The sequence below is a fragment of the Bidens hawaiensis genome, unplaced genomic scaffold (assembly GCF_021521415.1).
Source record: "Bidens hawaiensis isolate Kalapana, Puna unplaced genomic scaffold, B.hawaiensis_p1.1 tig00006109_1, whole genome shotgun sequence".
NCBI classification, from domain to species: domain Eukaryota; kingdom Viridiplantae; phylum Streptophyta; class Magnoliopsida; order Asterales; family Asteraceae; genus Bidens; species Bidens hawaiensis.
The window spans coordinates 1,247,759-1,269,165 of record NW_027491407.1 but is presented as its reverse complement, the minus strand read 5'-3'; the positions used below and the strand labels follow the sequence as shown (position 1 = coordinate 1,269,165).

The 21,407-nt window shown below is 33.9% G+C and overlaps 2 protein-coding genes across 2 annotated transcripts; one reads left to right on the top strand and one right to left on the bottom strand.

The window, feature by feature from the left end:
• Window positions 1-15,333: 15,333 nt before the first annotated feature.
• LOC143631578 (putative membrane protein At4g09580) lies at window positions 15,334-17,275 on the top strand. The gene is made up of 4 exons (XM_077100299.1): window positions 15,334-15,596; window positions 16,260-16,530; window positions 16,613-16,783; window positions 16,975-17,275. The coding sequence occupies exons 1-4, from the start codon at window positions 15,358-15,360 to the stop codon at window positions 17,098-17,100; spliced, it is 807 nt and encodes a 268-aa protein (XP_076956414.1). The 5' UTR covers window positions 15,334-15,357; the 3' UTR covers window positions 17,101-17,275.
• Window positions 17,276-18,118: 843 nt separating this feature from the next.
• Window positions 18,119-20,731, bottom strand: LOC143631601 (uncharacterized). Its single transcript, XM_077100313.1, has 6 exons — window positions 20,162-20,731; window positions 20,008-20,066; window positions 19,858-19,927; window positions 19,500-19,625; window positions 18,657-18,785; window positions 18,119-18,559 (listed from the first exon to the last, which is right to left on the bottom strand). Exons 1-6 carry the CDS (start codon window positions 20,729-20,731, stop codon window positions 18,119-18,121), a joined length of 1,395 nt encoding a protein of 464 aa, XP_076956428.1.
• Window positions 20,732-21,407: the final 676 nt, after the last annotated feature.

Below are 21,407 nucleotides of genomic sequence, written 5' to 3'. Positions count from 1 at the left end.
GCAACGGTCTTTGACCTGGTAAACAAGGAAAGTAGCTGACAATGTGTTAGTTATATACTGTAATTAAGATTCCTGTTGCCTTTGGAGGATATCGTATCCTAGATCAGTCTGAATATTGTTTGCTGAGGATACTGAAAATCCGAGCCCTAACAAACTCGTTGAACATGTTTCGTTATTTTATTTGGGATCTCGAGCTACCATGGGAAGCCCATGGAAAGCCCAACCCAATAATATTTTACTTTCGAAATTTTTATAAACATTATTTATTAAATTAAATATCTCAAGAAAATTATTCACATTATTTTAAAATCCCGACTCGTCCTCGAGTCATCACTTGCACAATTATATTTAGGCACACTTCTCTATTATCTCGCATCGACTTATTCACATAACTTACCCATCAACTCGTAAAGTTTCATCTTTGGTCATCGTAGAATGTTTTCCCTAAGAATCCATCATCCTAATCAATGTCGTTCATCTACTTCTCGCGATCACCGTATGACTACTAGAATCGTCAAGGAGTTGCTGCTGTATGCCATTAACCGACCAACTGCCAACCTCGACAAAAATAAAATACATCGAACAAGAAATCTTATATTAACTATATCTATTATAATAAATTATCTACTCTCATTTACTTCCTTAAATTATAAAATTACCAAGTGCATTTAAATCTGTACCCTCAATTTTAAACTATAAATATTTTATTACCTCTTGTTTTTCCTTAATCCCATATTACTTTTCACAACTTACTTTCTATTTTATAAATCTTTATTATTAAAATTCAATTATTATCAATTTTATTATTATTATACTAAATTTTTCATCCTCTAAATTTAATTTTTATTATTAAATTAAATCTTCCATTAATTAAATTTTTACCATTAAAATTGACTTTTTGATAAATCCACATTAAAACCCACCACTGACTTTATTTACTGATTAAGTCGCTATTTGAAACTAAACGTTGGTTCTTAAATATTTCAACTCCCTACTTTGAATTTTGATAAACCTTGAAAAATTTTGAACGTTTTAAATGATAAATTCGTAGTGTTAGAATAGTCATGTTGTTCATGCATTTCTAGCTTCGCATTTATCTTATTCTATTATATTATTTCACATCTTATTTTCGGTATCGCAATTAATTTAAAATTTGTTATTTACTTGAATTTCCATTATAAATCATCGATAACTCAATTTACATATTTCCTAATATTTATAACAATTTTGTGAAAAAAAAAATCAACGAATTCTCAATTTAATCTAATTTAATATCTTCAGTTACCCGCTTTATATTTTATCTAATTTTAAAGATTTAATTGGGATAGGACTATTTCGGTGGTTCGGGAATATCCGTTTCCCAATTTAATCTATTAACGATTTATTTGATTACGTACATTTTCGCATTATCATTAATATTTAAATTATTAACTATTATAATATTTTAAAATATCTTAATCGAATTAATCTCATCTCAAAATCACAAACTTGAAAAGCTATAACTTTATATTAAATTCTCTTTAAATCTCACTAAGTTCTCAACTAACTAACTCGACTCACCAAAGTCTTCGTTTAAATTTATACTCTCGATCTTAAGAATTGTTATGAAGTAAACTTTTGCGCATATCATCTCATGAATCAAGTTCCTTTATCTATCACGGTTAACTTCATATTCTATTCTTAGCTTATTCTCGATCATCATAATTCATTTCAAAAGTCTGCTTCAAGAAATCCAGTTCAATCTCCAAAATTTATAACTTTCCTAATCAAAGGATATAATAGAAATCACCTGTTTTATTAATCAAACCCGAACAGTTAATAAGTATCTCTAGAATTTATATTTAAAGTTATCAAAATGTTTGTTTCTTTCAAAATAATGGTTTTAAATGTGTTATAACCCACATGATGGAACGAGTTATGCGGACCATCCGACGATAAGAGTAATTATGGTCCGGAACATAATTATTCAAGTCCTCGCATGGAAATCATAATACGTACAATTGTGTGTCATGATTTAAAACCTAAGGTAGCTTGGGTAGCGGTACAAATGACGAGATGATAAGGACATGGTGGATATGCCGCTGGTACGTCCTATATATAAGTGCCCTTATCGGATTTTCATTTGAAGCGTTGCTTCAGTTATTGGAAGTTCTATGTTATGATATTTTCCTTAAAAGTTTAAATTGTTTTCAAAACAATGATGTTTTGGTTTTCCTTAATTTCGGGACGAAATTCCCTAAAGTATGGGAGACTGTAACATTTCGGATTTTCAAAACCCGTATTCGTTGACGTGTAACCCGACCAGAAACATTTTAGATCTTTGTTATTAATAAAAATAAAATGTTTATGAGTAATTAAGTTTTCATATGTTCACTTTAGGCCCTTCATACTTTAAAAGATGTTCAAATCGTAATTTATGCATAAAAGATTCATTAATTATCCAATTCTCAAACCACAAGGACCAAAACTGTCAAAACATGAAACTCCACCTTAGGAGGCTGGAGCACCACGTGGTGGGAAGTCTCTCCCCCACCACGCGGTGCTATGGAGGCTCTGATCAGATTTTTTAAGTTATTTCATTTCCTAGTTCGTTTTTAGCATGTAAATCGCTTATTTTAGGCATAAATCGAGTAAATTAAGCTCCAAGAAAGAGATATTAACCAAAATACAAGTCCATACTCTAAAATACTGATCATGAACGAAATCTACAACTTATTTCATTGATTTAATCATTAAATGCATATTCGGTTTCCTAAACGAGTGAATTTACTAAATATAGTTCATATTTGTAATCTCTATATAAACACATCATAATTCTCTGCCAAAAACCTGTATCCTAACCCTAGAGAGACCCTCCAGCCGTCACCTACCTCCAACCTTCATAATATTCTTCGGTTTTCGGGTTATTGTTGAATATACAAGTTAAGACGGTTGACTTTGCTTGCTTTAGGATCGTTGACTCTTCGTTTCTCTTGATTCTTTCACTTTCCGGGTAAGTTGTCGCTCATATATATTCCCTACTCAATAACCTTCAATCAATTTCGGTGGTTGAAGGGTGTTGACTGGTCAATTCGTTTAAAACTTGTTAAAAGGCAAAACAGTCAACAAGTTTGACTTAACGTTTTCTCATACTTCTGATCGTATTCAAGGTTCGGTCCAGATGACTTTTATTCTCGTAACGAAATTTTAAGACTACTAACCAAAACCCGACTTCCGACTCGCTGTTCGGATTCTGGTCAGTACCAGCTCACTTAAATCTTTAATTTAACATAACTGGAGTTCTAGACGTCCGTTTGGATCGATTTCAGCATAATTAAGTTCGTTTTTACTTATGTTATCATATCTCAAAGTTTCAGGTTCTAATCATTAATCTCATTCGACGCGTATTGGACGACTCGCTCAATCTTTAGTTCGTTTATCTTAATTATTAATCACTTGCCTTTAATCTAATGTGAGTTTTATCATTCCCCTATTTTACTCAATTTTCACAATGTTTTGGGGACATATGCGTATATCATACTATATATATATATCACAAATAGCAAACGTGTAATTGTGTGTGATTAATCAAATACACTTGTTATGTGCTTACTTGTTTATGTGCATTCGTTTGATATATCCCCTTGTGGAGGGTTCTCATTGACCAACGCCCGATTCGTTTGGCAACGGTCTTATCATTATTTGCTCATTGTTGATTACCAACGCCCGATTCGTTTGGCAATGGTTTAATCGACAACTTATTTGCTCATGGTTTGATTTCATTACCGCATTTATTACGTTTTGCTTATTTCTCTTATTATTATATTAACATTATTTTATTGCAAAACCGGTGGTAAACTCACTCAACATGTGTTTTTGACAAACTCTATTTTCTACGCATACGTAGGTTGCTTGAGTTGAAGTTTGGACACTTAGAAAGACCTTAGGGTTTATTGAAGACAAACATGAATTTAACTTGTTATTTATATATTTATTTGAATTGTTTGTTGTATTTGAATATTGTGTGCACATTTGAAATAAAATAATTAAATAGATATTGTCACATTTATATTATGATAGTAACTTCAAGCTGTGAGCAATCGGATCACGCCCTGGCATTTCCGCCTTAGGTTGGGGTGTGATAGTTAGTGACTTAGTATAAAGGTTTTAAATCACTTCAAAGTAGAAAAATGGCCACTTGAAGTTACTAACACAAACCAAAATCACACCCATAAATGAAATCAAAAGATCAAATCAGGTTTATCCCCTCCCCCCCCCCCCCCCCCCCCCCAAAAAAAAAAAAAGAAGTGAATCAAAGAACTTAGCCTAACATAGAAACATGATCAACAACATTCATTCTTGATGGAAATTATAGGAAATTAACAAGGTTGGATAGTTTTTGAACCTTGGATCGATGGTGGCAAGAGACCTACTACATTATGCAAAACTACTGCTAAAATACGTAATAACCAACTGATAACAAGTACGGAAGGTGGTGTCTTGGAATGAGTCTTGCATTGCTTATATATAGGTTGTATGGAAGGTGGGGCACGACCCTTACCTAGTGAAGCATGGATCTTTGGTAAAACAAGGCTAGTTCCACTAACTTGGTAGTGACCATTTCTAACAATATTTGTGTCCCACAGGGACGTGGTAATTGAGGCACGGGGCATGCTGGACCTTGGCACGTGGTTGTGCTGATTTGAGCACAAGGATGTGTGGAGACAAGTCATTCTATCATGCACGGCCCGTGCCAGACATCTACCACAAACATTCTCTTCAATCTTCTTTGTGAATTCATTCGTTTGATCCTTCATAGGCTATTTGTTTATGAAAATTCAAGTTAACCCAATAAGTACTAAATCAACTTGAATCTCAAAGAAACAATTAAACGCGGGTGCAAATTATGTATAATTGAACCAAAATACTCTAATGTGCATCACAAATTACTAGGCTAAAAGGATAAATTTGGCATCTATCTAATAGAAGGATGAAAAATACGGTAAACGAAGATGATTTTTGATGTGATTATCAAAATTAAATGACGAAAAAGTGTAGGTCTCTGAATAACTAAAGAACGGAAAATCTTAAACTAACTTAAATATGTTGGTTAACTATTTATGTTAATTACCCCCATCAAGCGTTAATGTCATATGTGGGCATTAGTATCTTATAACATGTTAAGTAAAACTTTTATGAACCACCAACGAATAAAACCCGGCTACCTAGAGTAACACAATGACAAAAGATGACTCTATAGGTTCATGATTGCAGACAATGTTGGCTAGCCCAAGTCCACTATCTTCTGTCCCCTAAAAAGTTATTCGCTCAAATGGCCACTATGATAAACCTGGTTGAGATCATATTCGAACTTGAGACTGATAAGCGTCATTGTCTTCAAGGACGGGATCATTTCCCCATGGTGGTCGCCATTCTTGGCGTACAACCGCGGTAGGGGTTATCTCAATGTAGTGCCATAGTGGTTGCCATTCACGTGTTTTGGTTATCTTTGGTTACTCATTGGTCAATGAAATAACTTGGGTGTTGTGTGGGTTGTTATGGATGAGATTTTGGTAGGTGCACATGCCAAATTGCGGGTTGGTTTAGGTGACATAGATGATAGTGTGGGTGAAGGGAAATCTTAATGTTGATCGTAATCTTTCTAGAAGTTAGGGCACTACACTTTTGTTAGCCATGACATTTTCGAAGGGTGGTGGATTGGAACTAACAGTGGTATCATTTGTTAAATTAGAACATATGGCTAATGGTTTGGGACTGATGGAAGTAACCAAATTGGCTTGTATATCAGGTTCATGTGTCTTAGTGGTGGTGATTGGGAGGAATATTTTGGTTGCAGTTTTGCCTAATGCATCAATTATGGCTTTGGGTTTACTCAAACTGAATAGCGGCGAGGATAGTGAGCAGGTCTAACTTCAAAGATTACTCTTTGCAGTTGTTGATGAGGGTTTCCGCTACTAAAGCGATCGATTCCGCAACTGTTGGTTTCACATGACCGGAAGACATGATAGTAGCCGGAGGATATGGGTTCGGGAATGAAAGCACCAATTGATATGATTGATTTGAGATAACCACTCTCCAAGAACATAATAGATTAAAGAAGAGACTAAGACATTTTTATTCAACCATGTTTTTTCTAGTTCCTATGACAAAACCTTAATACCAAAAAAAAATAGTAGTAGAAAATACGAGCATTAAAGACAGACTAATATTATAGGAAACATTTATGGAGTGAAATGTTGAACCTTTAAATTATGCATTCTTGGCTTGGTTTGTTCTTGTCATTCAATACTATTTTGATTAGATTGAAGGCTCTTTAATAGACCATCATTATAAGTCAGGTTATAAATGTCGAATTAATAATCAGGCCCGACCCATGGGCCAACCAAATAAGACAATGGTTTTGGGCCTCCAGTATTTCTAGAACTCCAATTTTATATGGGTGAGTTACCTACTACATCTTTTAAAACTAGGTTTTTTTTATTAAGAACTTGTTGATGGGTCATGCCATTAAAACTGTTAAGAGTGAGGCCTATGTAATTAATGACTAATTCTTATATTATGGTACTAATAGTAGAAAAAAATAAAATAAAAATAAAGACAGAAGCTAAAGGTGGCCGATGACTAGAATTTTAAATTATTTATGGTTAGATTTTTTTATAATGTCAAATACATTTCGAAAGTTTAAATCGGGTCAATCTAAAAGGTTAAAGAAACAAAAAAAATTTTAACTCCGCCAACTATAAACTTATTAGTTTATTATTGCCAAACCCAAGCCCAGAAAAAGGAGGAGGGCTTACATCAAATGGATTTTTTTTAAAAAAACCTCAACATTTTAGTTTGCTTTAAGTCTTTACAAACGTTAAGCCAACCCTATTAACAAACTTAATATCATATCAGAGAACATATGATTTCAACCAAAATCTTCACTTCTCTTTCAAAATCGGAGAGTAAACCTCACTGGCTGTATTATATGATAACTAATTTAAAAGCTGAAACCAACCATATCTCGAATTTATCATAAAATAAAAAATAAAGTAAAAAATAAAAAAAGTTACAAATAGCTAATATTGTCCGTATTAGAAGCATTTCCAGCATCACGTGGAACATCATGGCTCACTTGTCCATTCCGACCTCGTTTTTATCGAATATTATTTATTACCAATGGTTTTTGTGTAGCTTGAGCCTTTGAGGGCTTGAGGCTTAATTCAATTGTATATGTAAATTGTAAATACAAATTGCCTTTTAGTTCATTTAATATCAGTTAGTTTTTTTTTTAACGAACAACTAATACTCCGTACACTTGATTTAATATCAGTTAGTTGAAATGTTAAAGTTCGATATAATTTTGTATTTTCAAAACTAAAGGCCATTCATCCAAATGGACTTGGTTCAATTTTTAAACTAGCAATAACATTAATAATAAAATGATTTTATTTTATAATTATAAGTAAATAATATTAAGTGCAAATTTAACTTGTTAATATAAAAATATGAGGACATTACAAAAGTTAAAACGGCAAATTTTATTTAGGTTTGACTGTTCGAGAGTTCAAAATGTTAATTTCTCATATGATCGAAGTTTAGTTTATATTATTAAAAAACGAGGACACGAATATAATTAAAACTTAAAAGCTACCTATTTATGTTCACACTTGCTTTTCAAAAAGGGGGTGCCGGAAATATCACTCCACAACATATTTAATTGCTTTTATATAAGTTATTTAAATATGCAAGAAAACAAACCAAGGTTAGTAGCAAGACAACAAAACAAAGTTAGTGGGTGTTTGGGATTGCGGTGTTTGGGATTGCTTATTTTCACCAACTTATAACTTATTAACTTTTTGAAAAGTAATAAGGTGTTTGGGATTGCTTATATTGTGAGGGGAAAGGTTCCATAAGTTACACTTTTGCAACTTATTAACTTATTGATAAGTTATAAGGAGGTAAAATAAGGAATCCCAAACACCCCTTTAGTAGACATCTATAAAAGTTTAAAAAATGGAAAAACATAATACTTTATTGATGTGTTGTAAAACACACGTATTTTTCGCACCTTTTATCTACGTAATATATTATATTTTATTTGTTTTAACTCGTTTTATATAGGTTTTACGTAAGTTTATTCATATTGTAGGTTATGGGTTACAAGAAAGAAAGAAACCGAGCTTTTGGAGCAGTTTACGAGCATTTTACGCATACGTTTTCAAGTAAACAACTCAAGGCCCGGCCCGTATGCATCACGGAGGCCCAAATCTTACATTATAATATAATATATAAAAAATTAAAAACCCTAAGGGCTGGACAGCAACCGATCGCAGCAGGCAGCAAGAAGGAAGTAAAGGAGAAATCTTTTTTCGGCTAGGGTTTGAAGGTTGTGGCGGCTAGGGAAGGAAGAAGACACAAGAACCAAGCCTCGGGATCATTAACCATCAGTTTTTACAGCCTCGGAACAGCCTATATCCTTACATCTTTTCATTGTTCATTAACTTTGATTTTCTTGTTTAATTGTTAACTAGTTTTGCAATTACTTGAAAGATTGATTTGTTATTGATTATTGTTGATCATTGGATGTTTGAATTGATGTTTAAGATGAGTTTATTAATGGTTTTATTAAAGGTTCATGGCTGTCCAATTATGATTCTCGGCTAAACTTGTTAGTTCTACCTAGGGAGGATGTTAATTGTTAGGTTTTGATAGGTTTTATGGATTGTTTGATTAATAGACATTAATTGCTATTGTAAAGTTTGATTTAGACATGAAATAGGTTGTGTTTAGTGGCTGGAAATTATATCAATTTATTGCATAAACCCCGTGTGTTGATTGATTAGTTTTGTATTGATTGATCGGTGCATTGTTTGATTCTAGACTTGGTGTTTAGGGTTTGTTTGCGGTAGGTACCATCGTAGGGTTTTGTTGCATGATTTATTGGATTAAGTACAGCGGTTAGACACCCTCTTTGAGACCGAGAGGTGATAGGAAGTTAGGGTTGTCTCATTGCCTTTGCATGCTAGAATAAGGATTGCGCGAGAGCGAGTTCGTTTCTTGTCAGGTTTAGGTGTTTTGAGCGACTAGTTGATCTATTTTGGTTTAAGTTGAATTGTTCCTCTATCCTTGGTTGTGTAGTATTCATTACCATTAGGGTCGAGTGTTGGTGAGACCGAGAGGTGATCTAGCATTAGAACACGTTAGCAATTGTTTCCCGGTTTGATCGTTTTAGCCGATTTTGAGTAGTTTAGGCTTGTTGAGTGAGACCGAGAGGTAATCCAGTGAGCCCGAGTGATCCTTAGTCGTGTCATCTTTAGGGACCGGTGTCTTGAAGTCATTCAATCCATTAGCTTGTTAGGCCTACAATTTGATTCAGACCTAGGTAGACGTTTTTTCTCCATCCTAAGTTAACACAGTTAGTTTGTCGTTAAGTTTTCTATTTTTGGTAGGTTTTGTTAGTTAGTCCAGTTAGTTCAGTTAAGTTAAAAGAAATCAAAAATCAATATAATATTATTCTAAGGTAGGTCTTGTCTAGGGTCAGTAATCGTTAGCGTCTTACGTGTCCACGTGTTCAATACTCGGACTTCCTAGGTCTATACTACTTGCGATCGGTACACTTGCCGGTTGTGTGTGGTTTTAGGATTTTCGTTTTAATATTAAAGCTTAGTTGTGAGGGTCATTATTATAGGTTTATTAGGCACACATCACTTCTCTAGGTTACAATACCTTTTCTTTTACAAAACAACTAGTGATTTCTCGTGCGCGTTGCGTCAAATTCTGTCGGTAAAACATGAGCGTTGCAGCGGCAAACTAATGCGAACTTTGTCGGTATCAGCTACGTTTGTTACGTTAACGGAACTAAACAAAAACACAGATTCTTCAAATTAATGTATTTAAAAAAAACCAAAAAAATGTAGCTGCACTCATATAGCTTGTTATATAAAAATTTAATAAATTTAAAACAACGTTTTTTCTTCAGTTGGTAAAACCTGAGGGTTGCGACAGCGACTCGATTTGTATTCAGTCGGTATCGGTTACGTTTTACGGTACCATAGCTAAAAACAAAAGAGAAATTTGTCAAACTAACATATAAAATGACTATTAGAATATAGAAGAAATTAAAATATATAAAGCAGCGTTTATTCGGTCGGTAAGACGGTAAAACCCTAGTGTTAATCTGAGTGTTGTCGGTGAAGCCTGGGCGTTGGTAAAACTCGAGCTTTGACACATGGGCGTTGGTAAAACTCGAGCGTTAGACGACAAGCAGACGTAAATATGGTTAGTATCTGCTACGTTCGTTGGTGACGGGGTATAAACATAATTAAAAAAAAACAAACAAAAAAAACATACACATATTTTGAAAAGGCAAAAAAAAAAAGAATTAAAAATGAATCTTGTAGCACCGACAAGTCACCTTTACTCTATAGATAATTATTAATATACATTACTTTTTCTAGATCCGAAAGTTTAAATCTAAAATAGGCAATTAAAATGGTTGCCTTAGATTGAGATATTTAGCCTTTTCCAACTTCCAAGTTGACGCATTAACCCGTTTAATCAAAATTTTAAAACCCATCAACTCGATTAACACGTTTATCGAGTTAATTTTAAAATTTTAAAATTTTAAAACGTTTATCGAGTTTATCGAGTTAATTTTAAAAAAAAAGAATTAACACGTTTAATTTTAAAACGTTTAATTTTAAAACGTTTATCGAGTTAATTTTAAAACGTTAATTTAAAAAAAAAATAGTTAATTTTAATTAAACGTTAATTTTAAAAAAAAAGAGTTAATTTTTTTTTTAATTTTAATTTTAAAAAAAAGAGTTAATTAAAACGTTAATTTTAAAACGTTTAATTTTAAAACGTTTATCGAGTTAATTTTAAAACGTTAATTTTATCGAGTTAATTTTAAAACGTTAATTTTAAAACGTTAATTTTAAAAAAAAAATAATAATTAACACGTTTAATTTTAAAATTTTAAAACGATTAAAATTTTAAAAAAAAAGAATTAACACGTTTATCGAGTTAATTTTAAAATTTTAAAACCCATCAACTCGATTAACGCATTAACCCGTTTAATCAACATGCTAACTTGAAACTTGTCCACCAGTCACCCTAAGAGCATACCCAGCCCGTCTCTTATCCTCGCCTCTATAATTGCACTAAAAGCACTACATTTCTCTATCATAATTAATTAAATAATATTTTTATATATTTATCATTGCAGTTTCCCTCTTCTTTACTCACAACCAATTTCAACAAATATTAAAAAATAAAGGGACAAACACATTTTCCCTACATTTATTAAAAAAATCACTAACTTTTCTTCTTGCTCCACTCACAACCATTCTTAACTAAGTCCTATAATTTACTAAAGGGAAGATTCGCACAATGTCATTTTTTTAGAGAGAGATTTTAAATATGTCTCATAAAAATAAAAAAAATCCATATTTATCCCTTTACTAGCATGCTGACGCCTCTACGATAGAAGTTCAAGACGACATGTTTCTTAACTCGTCACCTCCCACCGTATGTTATGTAACATCCTACTTTTGTTAATAATAAATAAAGGAATTTTGTTAATTTAATGATGTGTTAGTGTTTGATTATGTTGGGTATAGACTTGGAAATGTGTTAAGAAATGATTATGGGCCATAAGGCCCATGGGTTACGCCCTTTAGCCACCTAAAACCTCATTTACGTCGCTTGATTTTCACAAACACTCTCAAGAACACACACAGATACTATCTTTCAAACCCAGATCCAAATTCCGAGATAAAGGAAAAAAGGTTTCATGTTCAAGTATCATCAAACAACAAGAAATGCGTCTAGATCTACAGATTGGTCCAGATCCGAACCAAACCCGAAACCAGCGAGGTATGTTTTGACGAAAACGGAAAGTTTTAGACATCGGTTAGTCTTAAGATTTGTTACGAAACCAAATCGGACCTTGTAGTGGTAGGAAAACATAAATTTTATAGTAATTGACTTAACGAGTGAGATATTGGATGAACAAGTGACGTTCGGGCTATGTAAAAAGCGAGTAGACAAAATTGTTACGACCCAGAACTCATTAAAAGGGAAAAATCGGGTCAAAAGGAAGGGGCACGGAGGAAAATTGCTGAAAAATGGTAAAATAAAGAAAGCGATGAATCGGATCGCATCGCACATGCATGCGATGCAATTCATTTGGTATGTGATGTGATTGGATTGCGTCCATGAGATGCAATTGGATTGCCTTCATGCGATGCGATTGGATTTCATCCATGCGATTGGTTTCATATGCAATTCTGATGAATTTTTAATAAAGGCTTATTAACGAAAATAAAGTTTTTCCAAGCTGACCTGGCAGCTCGACCACAGCCAAGGGATCTGCCCCTTAGACCCTGCTAGGGGCTGCCGCCCCTAGACCCCGCTACCAGGGGCGTTGCCCCCCAGACCCCCGTTCGTTAAGAGTTTCATGAACCTATAAGTATGAAATACTTAGAACTAGATAATTGATACTTATAACTTATTAAACAATTAGTCATGCTCAATTGAAGAAAGGTATCACCATTGACTCCGAGAGGAACTGACTTCAGGTGAGTTCCTAGCCCCTTTCCTTGTTATGTTTTTTGGGGCTGTGTACATACTCCTATATGATTAGTTAACATGCTTATCTTAAGTGGTTAGCGTGTGTCACGTGTATGTGTTATCAATAATGTTGCATGAAAAAATTAAGAGTATGTAAATGAAGGTTTGTGAAAGAATATAACTAAAAGTATGGGATGGACGTAAGGTTTAATAATAGGATGGAAAAAAGGGACCAGACCCTTATAGTATCTGTAATGGTAGGGACAAGACCCTTATAATATCTGTGATGATTGGAACCAGACCCTTATAATATCTGTGATGATAGGGACCAGACCCTCATAATATCTATGATGGTAAAGACAGTCCCTTACAACATATGTGAGGAATAGGGCGAAAGGCTCTTAAAAATATAGAGATGGTTATATATGTAATATGAAAGTTAAAAACTATATAGTATGGAAGAATGCAAGTATGAATGTATGAAAGTACGAATGAATGAAGGTATGTATGGGCGAAATATAAACAGGTTAAGTAGGAAATATGCATCTTCAGATGCGTACGTGTAAGTATGTGTATGTAACGTATGTTGTCTGATTAACTAGAACTCACTCAGCATAGCTGACTTTTAATATGCATGCTGGCAAATAGGATGAGGCAGCTAGCTTGAGGAGACACATGGCATTGGATTGAAGAAGTTGGCATCTACGAAGAAGTGTCATGATGTTTTATGTTAATGTTTATGCTAAGACAATTTGAATGTTTAAGATAAGAAATTAATGTCTTGTAACTTAATGTTTGAAGTTTTAATTATTCCGTGAAAGTTTTATTTAACTGATATTTAGAACTGTGTTTATGGGTAAATCGAACACCCAATGTAAGGCACTGGGACCGGGGCCTTACATGCTAGCTCAAAACTCGTCGTCTCACCGTCATGTTAACTCAAAACTCGTTGCCTCCCCGCCATGTTAGCTCAAAACTCGTCGTCTCCCCATCATGTTAGCTAAAAAAATCCGCCTTATCTTTACTAGAAACATGGATCCTAAACTGATTTAAAAAATATTTAAATATTTTAAGTTTTATTGGTTTTTAAATTCTTTTAGATTGAATTTTGAATAATAATACGATTAAGAAAACTCATGCATACCATCAAAATAATTTTATGTGTACCTTTTTTAGATATAATTGTTTAAATAACAAGATTTATTAAATTTAAAATTTTAAGCTAACATGGCGGGGAGACGACGAGTTTTGATCTAACATGGCAACGAGTTTTGAGCTATCATAACGGTGAGATAACGAGTTTTGAGCTAACATAGCGGGGAGACGACGAGTTAAGAAACATGTTGTCTCAAACTCCTAACGTACAGGCGACGGTATGCTAGTAAAGGAAAAAATATGAAATTTAAATTTTGATGGAACATATTTAGAATCTTCTCTGAAACAAAAGGACATTTTGAAGGGACAAATTTAAGTTTTGAGTTAACATGGTTTATAAAACACGCCGCCAAAGATGTGTTAGACTTCCTAACACATGGTTAAAGATGAGTAAAGTATCCAAACACATGGTCAACGACGGGTTAGCGTTTAAAACACATAGTCAAAGACGTGCTAGCCTCTTGTTTGTTTTTTAATGCTATATTAATATAATTAATTCTACTTATATTTGTTTTTTATATATAAAGTATTATATTATTTCGAATATACCGTTGAGACATGTTTATTTTTTTGACATAAATTTTATTTAAAACCGTGTCGGGTCAAATTTTATTGAACATTTCGATATTGATTTGGCATGGCTCGGGTTTAAGTAAGTTTATGTCGGTTCGTAGATAAAAATAAACATGTCTCAACGGTAGATTCGAAATAATATAAAACTTAATATTAGAAGTTATAAAAAAAAAAGCAAATATAAGTAGAATTAGCTATATTATATAATATTAAAAAAAACAAGAGACTAACACGTCTTTGACTATGTGTTTTACATGTTAACACGTCGTTGATCATGTATTTGGATACCTAACTCATCTTTGACTATGTGTTAGACTTTAACACATAGTCAAAGATGAGTTAAGGGGGGATATTTCTGGAATACTAAAATTTAGAGAACAAAAATGAAATATCTTTTTAAAATAGGTCCATGTTAAGAATTTACCCATATTTAAGGGATGAGTTGAGAATGCTCTTCCATTATTTTTTTTTTTGGAACGACCAACTAAATAACGCCGGGTACTTCGTACGCGACCCCCATTGGCTAAAGGTAGCCCAAGCCGGCCACGAGTTCGGACGAACAGAGCCCCTAGTGGTCCACTTATTGAGGGATTCTTCGGATAAAACCCGACCCCCACGCCCGCCAAGCGCTACGACAGCGAGGAGCCGGTAAAACCGGGTGAGATCAGGACTCGAACCCTGACAAGCCAGGATCATCCCTCATATCTTTCATATAAATTGATGATAGTGATGTTTGGACCCTCTACCTTCTACTAATAAATTGAGTTCTACACCACTATTTAAACTAACGTTTTCAGCACATGTTAAATATATCCACATGAACACACCAAAAGAAAACAATAAATATTATAATTAAAAAAAAAGAAAAAGAAACACAATTCTTGAATTTAACTTTGTATATATGGTGAGTTGTTCTTGAAAGCTGATCCAGGAAGAAGGTCTTTTCTTCCTTCTCATCCAATATAAATCTTTCCTTCAAGTTTGTAGCAATCCTTATATTATCAAATTTCACACTTCAAATATTTGGTTTCTTGTAACAAAAAAAAAGAAAAAGAAAAAGAATTTAACAAAATGGAACATGAACAACTTGGGACTTCATCTACTTCAAGTTCAATGAAATCAAATGATGATGTGGACATGAAACAATCATCAAATTCAAAGTTTCCATTAACGTTTGTTGAAATGGCCGGTGCATCCGGTGTTGTTCTGTTCTTTGCCGTTGGTCTCGCCGGAGTTTACCTAACCTTGCCGGATTCTGATTATAGTTTCTTGAAGCTTCCTAAAACACTTGAAGATCTTCATATTCTCAGGCATGTCAATTTTCCCACATACCCTTTGTTTTCTTAATCTTGAAACTTGGATCTAATTGTGTTTTAGAATTTATCTTTTTTTTTTGGATTTTATATATTTTTATTCTTTATTGTGAAATTGGTAGCTACATGAATAACACAAATGTATGTATATAATTAATTTGAATCTTCTTGTAAAGTTATAACATAAAATCCCTAGTCCGTATAGGCGATAAAATGAAAGCTGATTATGTAACACCATAGGCAAATCCCTAGTCCGTGTAGGCGCTTTCGTTGTGACCATTGATATGTACAGAAAAAATAAAAATATACATTTTTGGAGTCAGGGTTGTCCCATCACACTTGACCCTACTAATAGCTTTGTTATGAGTGAGATTATATTAGGTATGTTTGTTTGTTTGTAGTCGTACTTAAGTGTTCTTTGGTGTGACATGATGTGTGACTTTACCAGACACAAAGTCATAAGCCTCTTGTGGCAGAGCACACAATATTGATTGATATAAAAGCAGTGTTGTAGTAATCACTAGTCGCTAGTCTGGCGGTACGGTGGGGACTAACGAGTATCGGGAATTAAACGGGATTAATCGGCTCCTAGTCAGAATTTTTGCAACGTATAAAATGTCAGTAATTGCATCTTATCTGAGTTTTGTGATTTATCTGCAGAGATCATCTGGAGAGCTACGCTAGTGACTACACAATACAGGTTCTGGTGGGTTATTGCACGGTTTACATCTTTATGCAAACGTTTATGATCCCAGGAACCATGTTTTTGTCATTGCTAGCTGGATCCCTCTTCGGGGTGTTAAAAGGTGTAGTGTTGGTGGTCTTTGCAGCCACCGCAGGTGCATCTTCTTGCTACTTTTTGTCTAAGTTAATCGGTCGGCCCCTTATATCCTCTCTATGGCCCAGTAAACTTGTTTTCTTCCAAAATCAGGTGACGGACGCAGTTAATTGTGATCAGTTAGCCCGACCCGATAAGCTTGTAGATGTTTTATTTCTTTTGTCAATTTACTCAGGTGGCGAAAAGGCAAGGTGGGCTGCTGAATTACATGCTGTTCTTGAGGTTGACACCTACGTTGCCAAACACATTTATTAACTTTGCGTCGCCAATCGTTAACGTGCCATATCGTATTTTCTTCTTAGCAACTGCGATCGGGCTCATTCCAGCAGCCTTTTTAACCGTCAGGGTATTTATTTTTTACATTTTTATAAGTTTAAAAGATTTATTGTAAATATATTTGTCAAAAAATAAAAATGATTTTTTGAGCCTGGGTCACAAGCCTTCCGGACTCTACCGATAGCTTCCTCTATTACTGGGATTTTAGTGAGTACATTTGTTTGTTTATTTAAATATGTTTACGAATCGCATTATTTGCAGGCTGGAATAGCTCTTGGTGAACTGCGGTCGGTTGGGGACTTGTATGACATACGGTCAATAGGCACGTTGTTTCTCATAGGGATTGTGTCGATTACACCTACATTGATGACCAAGAACAGACCATAGAGTGTAGTTGTACAGATTTAGCATCAAATTTGGATCGAGCTCGGGTTATGATAGTCATGGGGCTGTGAAGGAATCTGTTTAATGTTTTTAATTTGTTTTCTTTTGTAATGATGTTAAAATTAAATGTTATGACGAATTGAAGGTTCATTTGTATGTGAAAGACTGCACAAATTTTCAGGTGTCGAAAACGCCTTAAATGTTATGAAGAATTGAAGGTTCATTTGTATGTGAAAGACTGCACAAATTTTCAGGTGTCAAAAACGCCTTAAATGTAGACGTGAAACACAGTTCAGAACTTCATTCGCGTACATGATATAATGGTTGTTTCTTAAGCATGATTAGGGGTGACAAATTCTGACCAGACACAAAAGAAAACAAGTTTTTGGTTAGCTAACACATCATGTTTAGAAAACAAGTTAATCCGAATACAACCTATTTTAAAGATGGGTCAACGGTGCACTTGACTCGTTTAGTAAATGGGTTGTCTTGTAAACTCGTTTAAGATTTTATGTAAAAAATGTTAAATTTATAATTAAATATATATATTATTTTTACTTTTCTTATAACCGGTAATTTTTAAAAGTATAACTGATTCACTCAAACCTTTTATCATCTCTTAATTTCGGCCAATTCTAACTACTTTTAAGTTCCCACAGTTTTATTTCTTATATTCTCAAGCTGACTATATAAACTAAATAACTAATGTTTGTTAATTGATAATCAAAAATAAAGTAAAAAAAAGTACAAAACCAACTAAAAATTTTGATTTTAGTCAGAATAATAATAACTTATTTAAATTGTTACGAAGTCAGTAAGTATTAAATAATTAATAAATGAATATAAAGGGGGTTGGCCTAAGACAAGACACAATTTTAAATATGCTGCATATTTTCTGTAACAATTATCATATCAATTATTCAATTTGAATCTTATGAAATAAGCAATAAACCAATCATAAAAAAAGTTTATACAAAGTATTACTTGCTATAATATATTATGAATATACCAACAAACAAACCTATATAAACCTCCTATGTTTCTTGTTTCGACTATCACTCTGCGGTGTGCGGCTCTCAGCCTTGCGTTTCACACCTCCACCGTCACCATCACCACCAGTTCCAGACGCGTTTTCCGCTGCCTTTCTAGCACCAACCGCAGGCCTTTTTTCGGACTGCACTTTCCGCTCCACTGCATTTTCACTTCCCAATTCAGTCCCTCCAAGCTTAGCAACTCGTGTTGCAGACTTTTTCTGGCCACCAGATTTGGTGGCCTGGATTCCCTGGTAAGAGGCGCTGCCACCCACAGCCGCCTTCTTAAAAGAACTACAATTGTCGGGTGTTGGTGGTTCCTTCCTTTTAGAAGGCGTTGAGTTTGAGCTTGTTTTCATGGCATGAGATAACCTTAACTCCCGGTCCCGAATCTTCAGTTTACGTTTTCTAACAACCGTGTTTGCTGCTTCCTGCAATCAATATATACAAAGTTCTATACTTTTAATATTTGTAACTGGAATTTAACAATGAGACTCCAAGTTCAAATAAAGGGTTGTTAGCATATACCCTTGTTGTAAACAAGAGATAAGCAATGCCCTTTCCCATGCTTGTACCAGGATCTCTAACAACCCGAATTGCCTCGATGCAGTCTTTCAGATTATTAAAACCAGCAAACAACTCATAAAGTTCTTCGTCCTGAAAGTCGCATCATAATTAGTAAACAGGTGTTTCGTCCTGAAAATGTTTCGATTTTGCTATCAATCAAAAACCCAAACAAACAAACAACCTGAACAGAATGGAATCGAATCGAGCTTAAAAAAACCAAAAAACCAATTTAAAAAAACTTATTAGAAATCAATAAACAGTGAAGCCCAAAATTCAGGTCCAAATGTTTCAAACCCAAATTCATTATTCATTAATTAAAAAAAAAATTTTAGGCCCGAAGTTTTAGACCCAACTGTCAGAACCGAAATAACCAAAACCGAGCGATTTTCAAAAACCCAAAAACTGAATTTTCAGTTTTTTTTTGGCTCGGTTTCAGCCCAAACCAACCTATGCACAACCCTAATTTGGGTTATGGTTATCTTTAACGGGCCAAATAGGTAAAACCAATAACATTAGGCCATGACTAAAGGACAGAGCCATAAGTATCCCCAAAAGTATAAATTTTAATACATATTAAACCTCCTAAACCGATTTAGCTAGCATATTAGATTAGTCTGTAATAATATAAATTTGTAGTGATACCTAAAAACTAACACAAATCGGTTTGACCCAACCCGACCCGCTTCAACCAATATGCAAACTACTCGCTTAGACATGGACCCGTTTTTACTTGCTACCCAACCCACTCATTTTGCGACCTCAATACAAATTGAAACTATATGCAAAAAATAAAAAGGAATGTACCTTCACATCAAATGGAAGATTTCCAATAAAAACAGTCCTTTTGGTATCATAAAGAGGAGCATTTTCTCCCTTCAATTTCTTGCGAGGTGGACAGGCTCGGTCTACATGTATATGATTTCCGCCAACCTTCATAAACAAAATCCAAGATTTAAAAACTATTAAATTACTCGACATTCTTGTTACATTTTAATATTATATATGCTTATTAGTCAACCAAAATTCACAAATATAGTTACAATTTGTCACAAATTTAATCTTCATGATAATACTGCATACTCCAGAGTATTGCCAAAGCTTATAACAATAATAACTTCCTAAACCGAAACGAAAGCATTAAACTTTCAAGAAAGCAACTTACAACTGCCATGTTATGTGACAAAGACGCTTGAGCAGAATCCTCCGTCTTAAAAACTATGTACGCGTTAACCCTGCATTCACCCACATAAAAACATTTATGCACAAATCAACAATAAGAAATATGATCTATATAATTATATAACTATATAACCTGTCAACAGCATCATTGGTTTGTTTCTTGATCACAGCACCCTTTCTTGGAGTCTTATCCTAAAAATTAAATAAAATTAAATTAAATTAAAAATAAAAAACACCCATTTTAACCTTCAATTAAATCAAACACAAACAAATTTAAGAAGCCTCACATCAAATAATGGAACCGACCGAATCCTAACCGAGTCGACTTCCCCAAACTGTTGAAACTCCCTCAACAACACCTTCTTCTTAACCTTCAAAGGCAAATTCCCAACAAACACAGTTCTTAATAGCTTTTCCTCATCATCAAATCCTTCTTTTGCAACAAGTTCTTCTTTTGCCACTTCTTTCCTCTTCCGCCCAATTTTCACTTTCACCACCTCATCTTTCACCATATCCAACTCCAGTCCCCCAAGTTTTCTTTCTTCATACTCTGCTTCAATCTCACCCCTCTTTCTCTTCCCCTTGTTAATATTATCATGATGCTCAACCGAACCACTTTCAATCTTTGGTTTCTTGACTTCAAAATGGTGTCTTTCGATATTATTATTACGCTTACGGTTGGTGGGTTGTTTGATTGAAGAATTGGGGATCTGGGTGTGGGGTTTTTGGGGGCTGTCGATGTCTAATCGGAGGACTTGTTGGATGAGATTGGATGATCGGAAAGGGGTGGATGGTTCGCTGCCGAATAGAGTATCGGTAGGGATTTGGGTGTTGGATTCGTTGGGGTTCTTCCCCATTTGTGAATTGATTTGGGATGTAGGATTGAACCCCAAGTCTTGGGGTTTGTTTGGCTCTTAGAATGTGTTTTTGAAATAAAAGAGCCGAAATCGAAAAAACCATCAAGTTCACGCCGTAAAATATCAAATCGAAACAAAAATCGACGTTTTCTTAAAACCAAACCGAATTCCTGGATTTTATTTTTTTTAAGTTATTTTTAAGAATTTAATAAATATATATAACACAAATAATTTTTGTCAAATGCATAATAATCAATTAGTTAATAATTAGAAAATTAGTTATACCTAAATTCACTATCTTCGACCAATTTTTTTTCGGCGTAAAATTTTCAAGCTAAAATGATAAAAACCAAAACCGAAGGATTGAAAAAAAAATTAAAAAAAAAAAAGAGTTTTAGTTTTTGGTTTTACCCAAAACTGAACCGTGCACACCCTTAATGTAATAAAATACATTTAGAGTGAAATGTTACCTTCGTTCTTGAGGTTTACCCAAAATCGGACCCGTGCGTTCGTTTCACAGAATAGAATGAAATTGGAATTGGAATTTGCATAAGATTTGGAATTTGAAGGAATTGGATTTGGAATCTAAACATTCCAATAGGAATTGGAATTTGAAGAAATTAAAATCCAATTCCATTATTGGTGTGTTCGTTTGACAAATGAATTGGAATCAAGT

Coding starts and splice junctions, on each gene's coding strand:
- LOC143631578 (XM_077100299.1), top strand. CDS start 15,358: ATGGAACATGAACAACTTGGGACTTCATCTACTTCAAGTTCAATGAAA. Junction 15,597..16,259: donor GAAGATCTTCATATTCTCAG/GCATGTCAATTT, acceptor ATTTATCTGCAG/AGATCATCTGGAGAGCTACG. Junction 16,784..16,974: donor CAGCCTTTTTAACCGTCAGG/GTATTTATTTTT, acceptor CATTATTTGCAG/GCTGGAATAGCTCTTGGTGA.
- LOC143631601 (XM_077100313.1), bottom strand. CDS start 20,731: ATGGGGAAGAACCCCAACGAATCCAACACCCAAATCCCTACCGATACT. Junction 20,067..20,161: donor GGTCGGTTCCATTATTTGAT/GTGAGGCTTCTT, acceptor TTTAATTTTTAG/GATAAGACTCCAAGAAAGGG. Junction 18,560..18,656: donor ATCTCTTGTTTACAACAAGG/GTATATGCTAAC, acceptor TATTGATTGCAG/GAAGCAGCAAACACGGTTGT.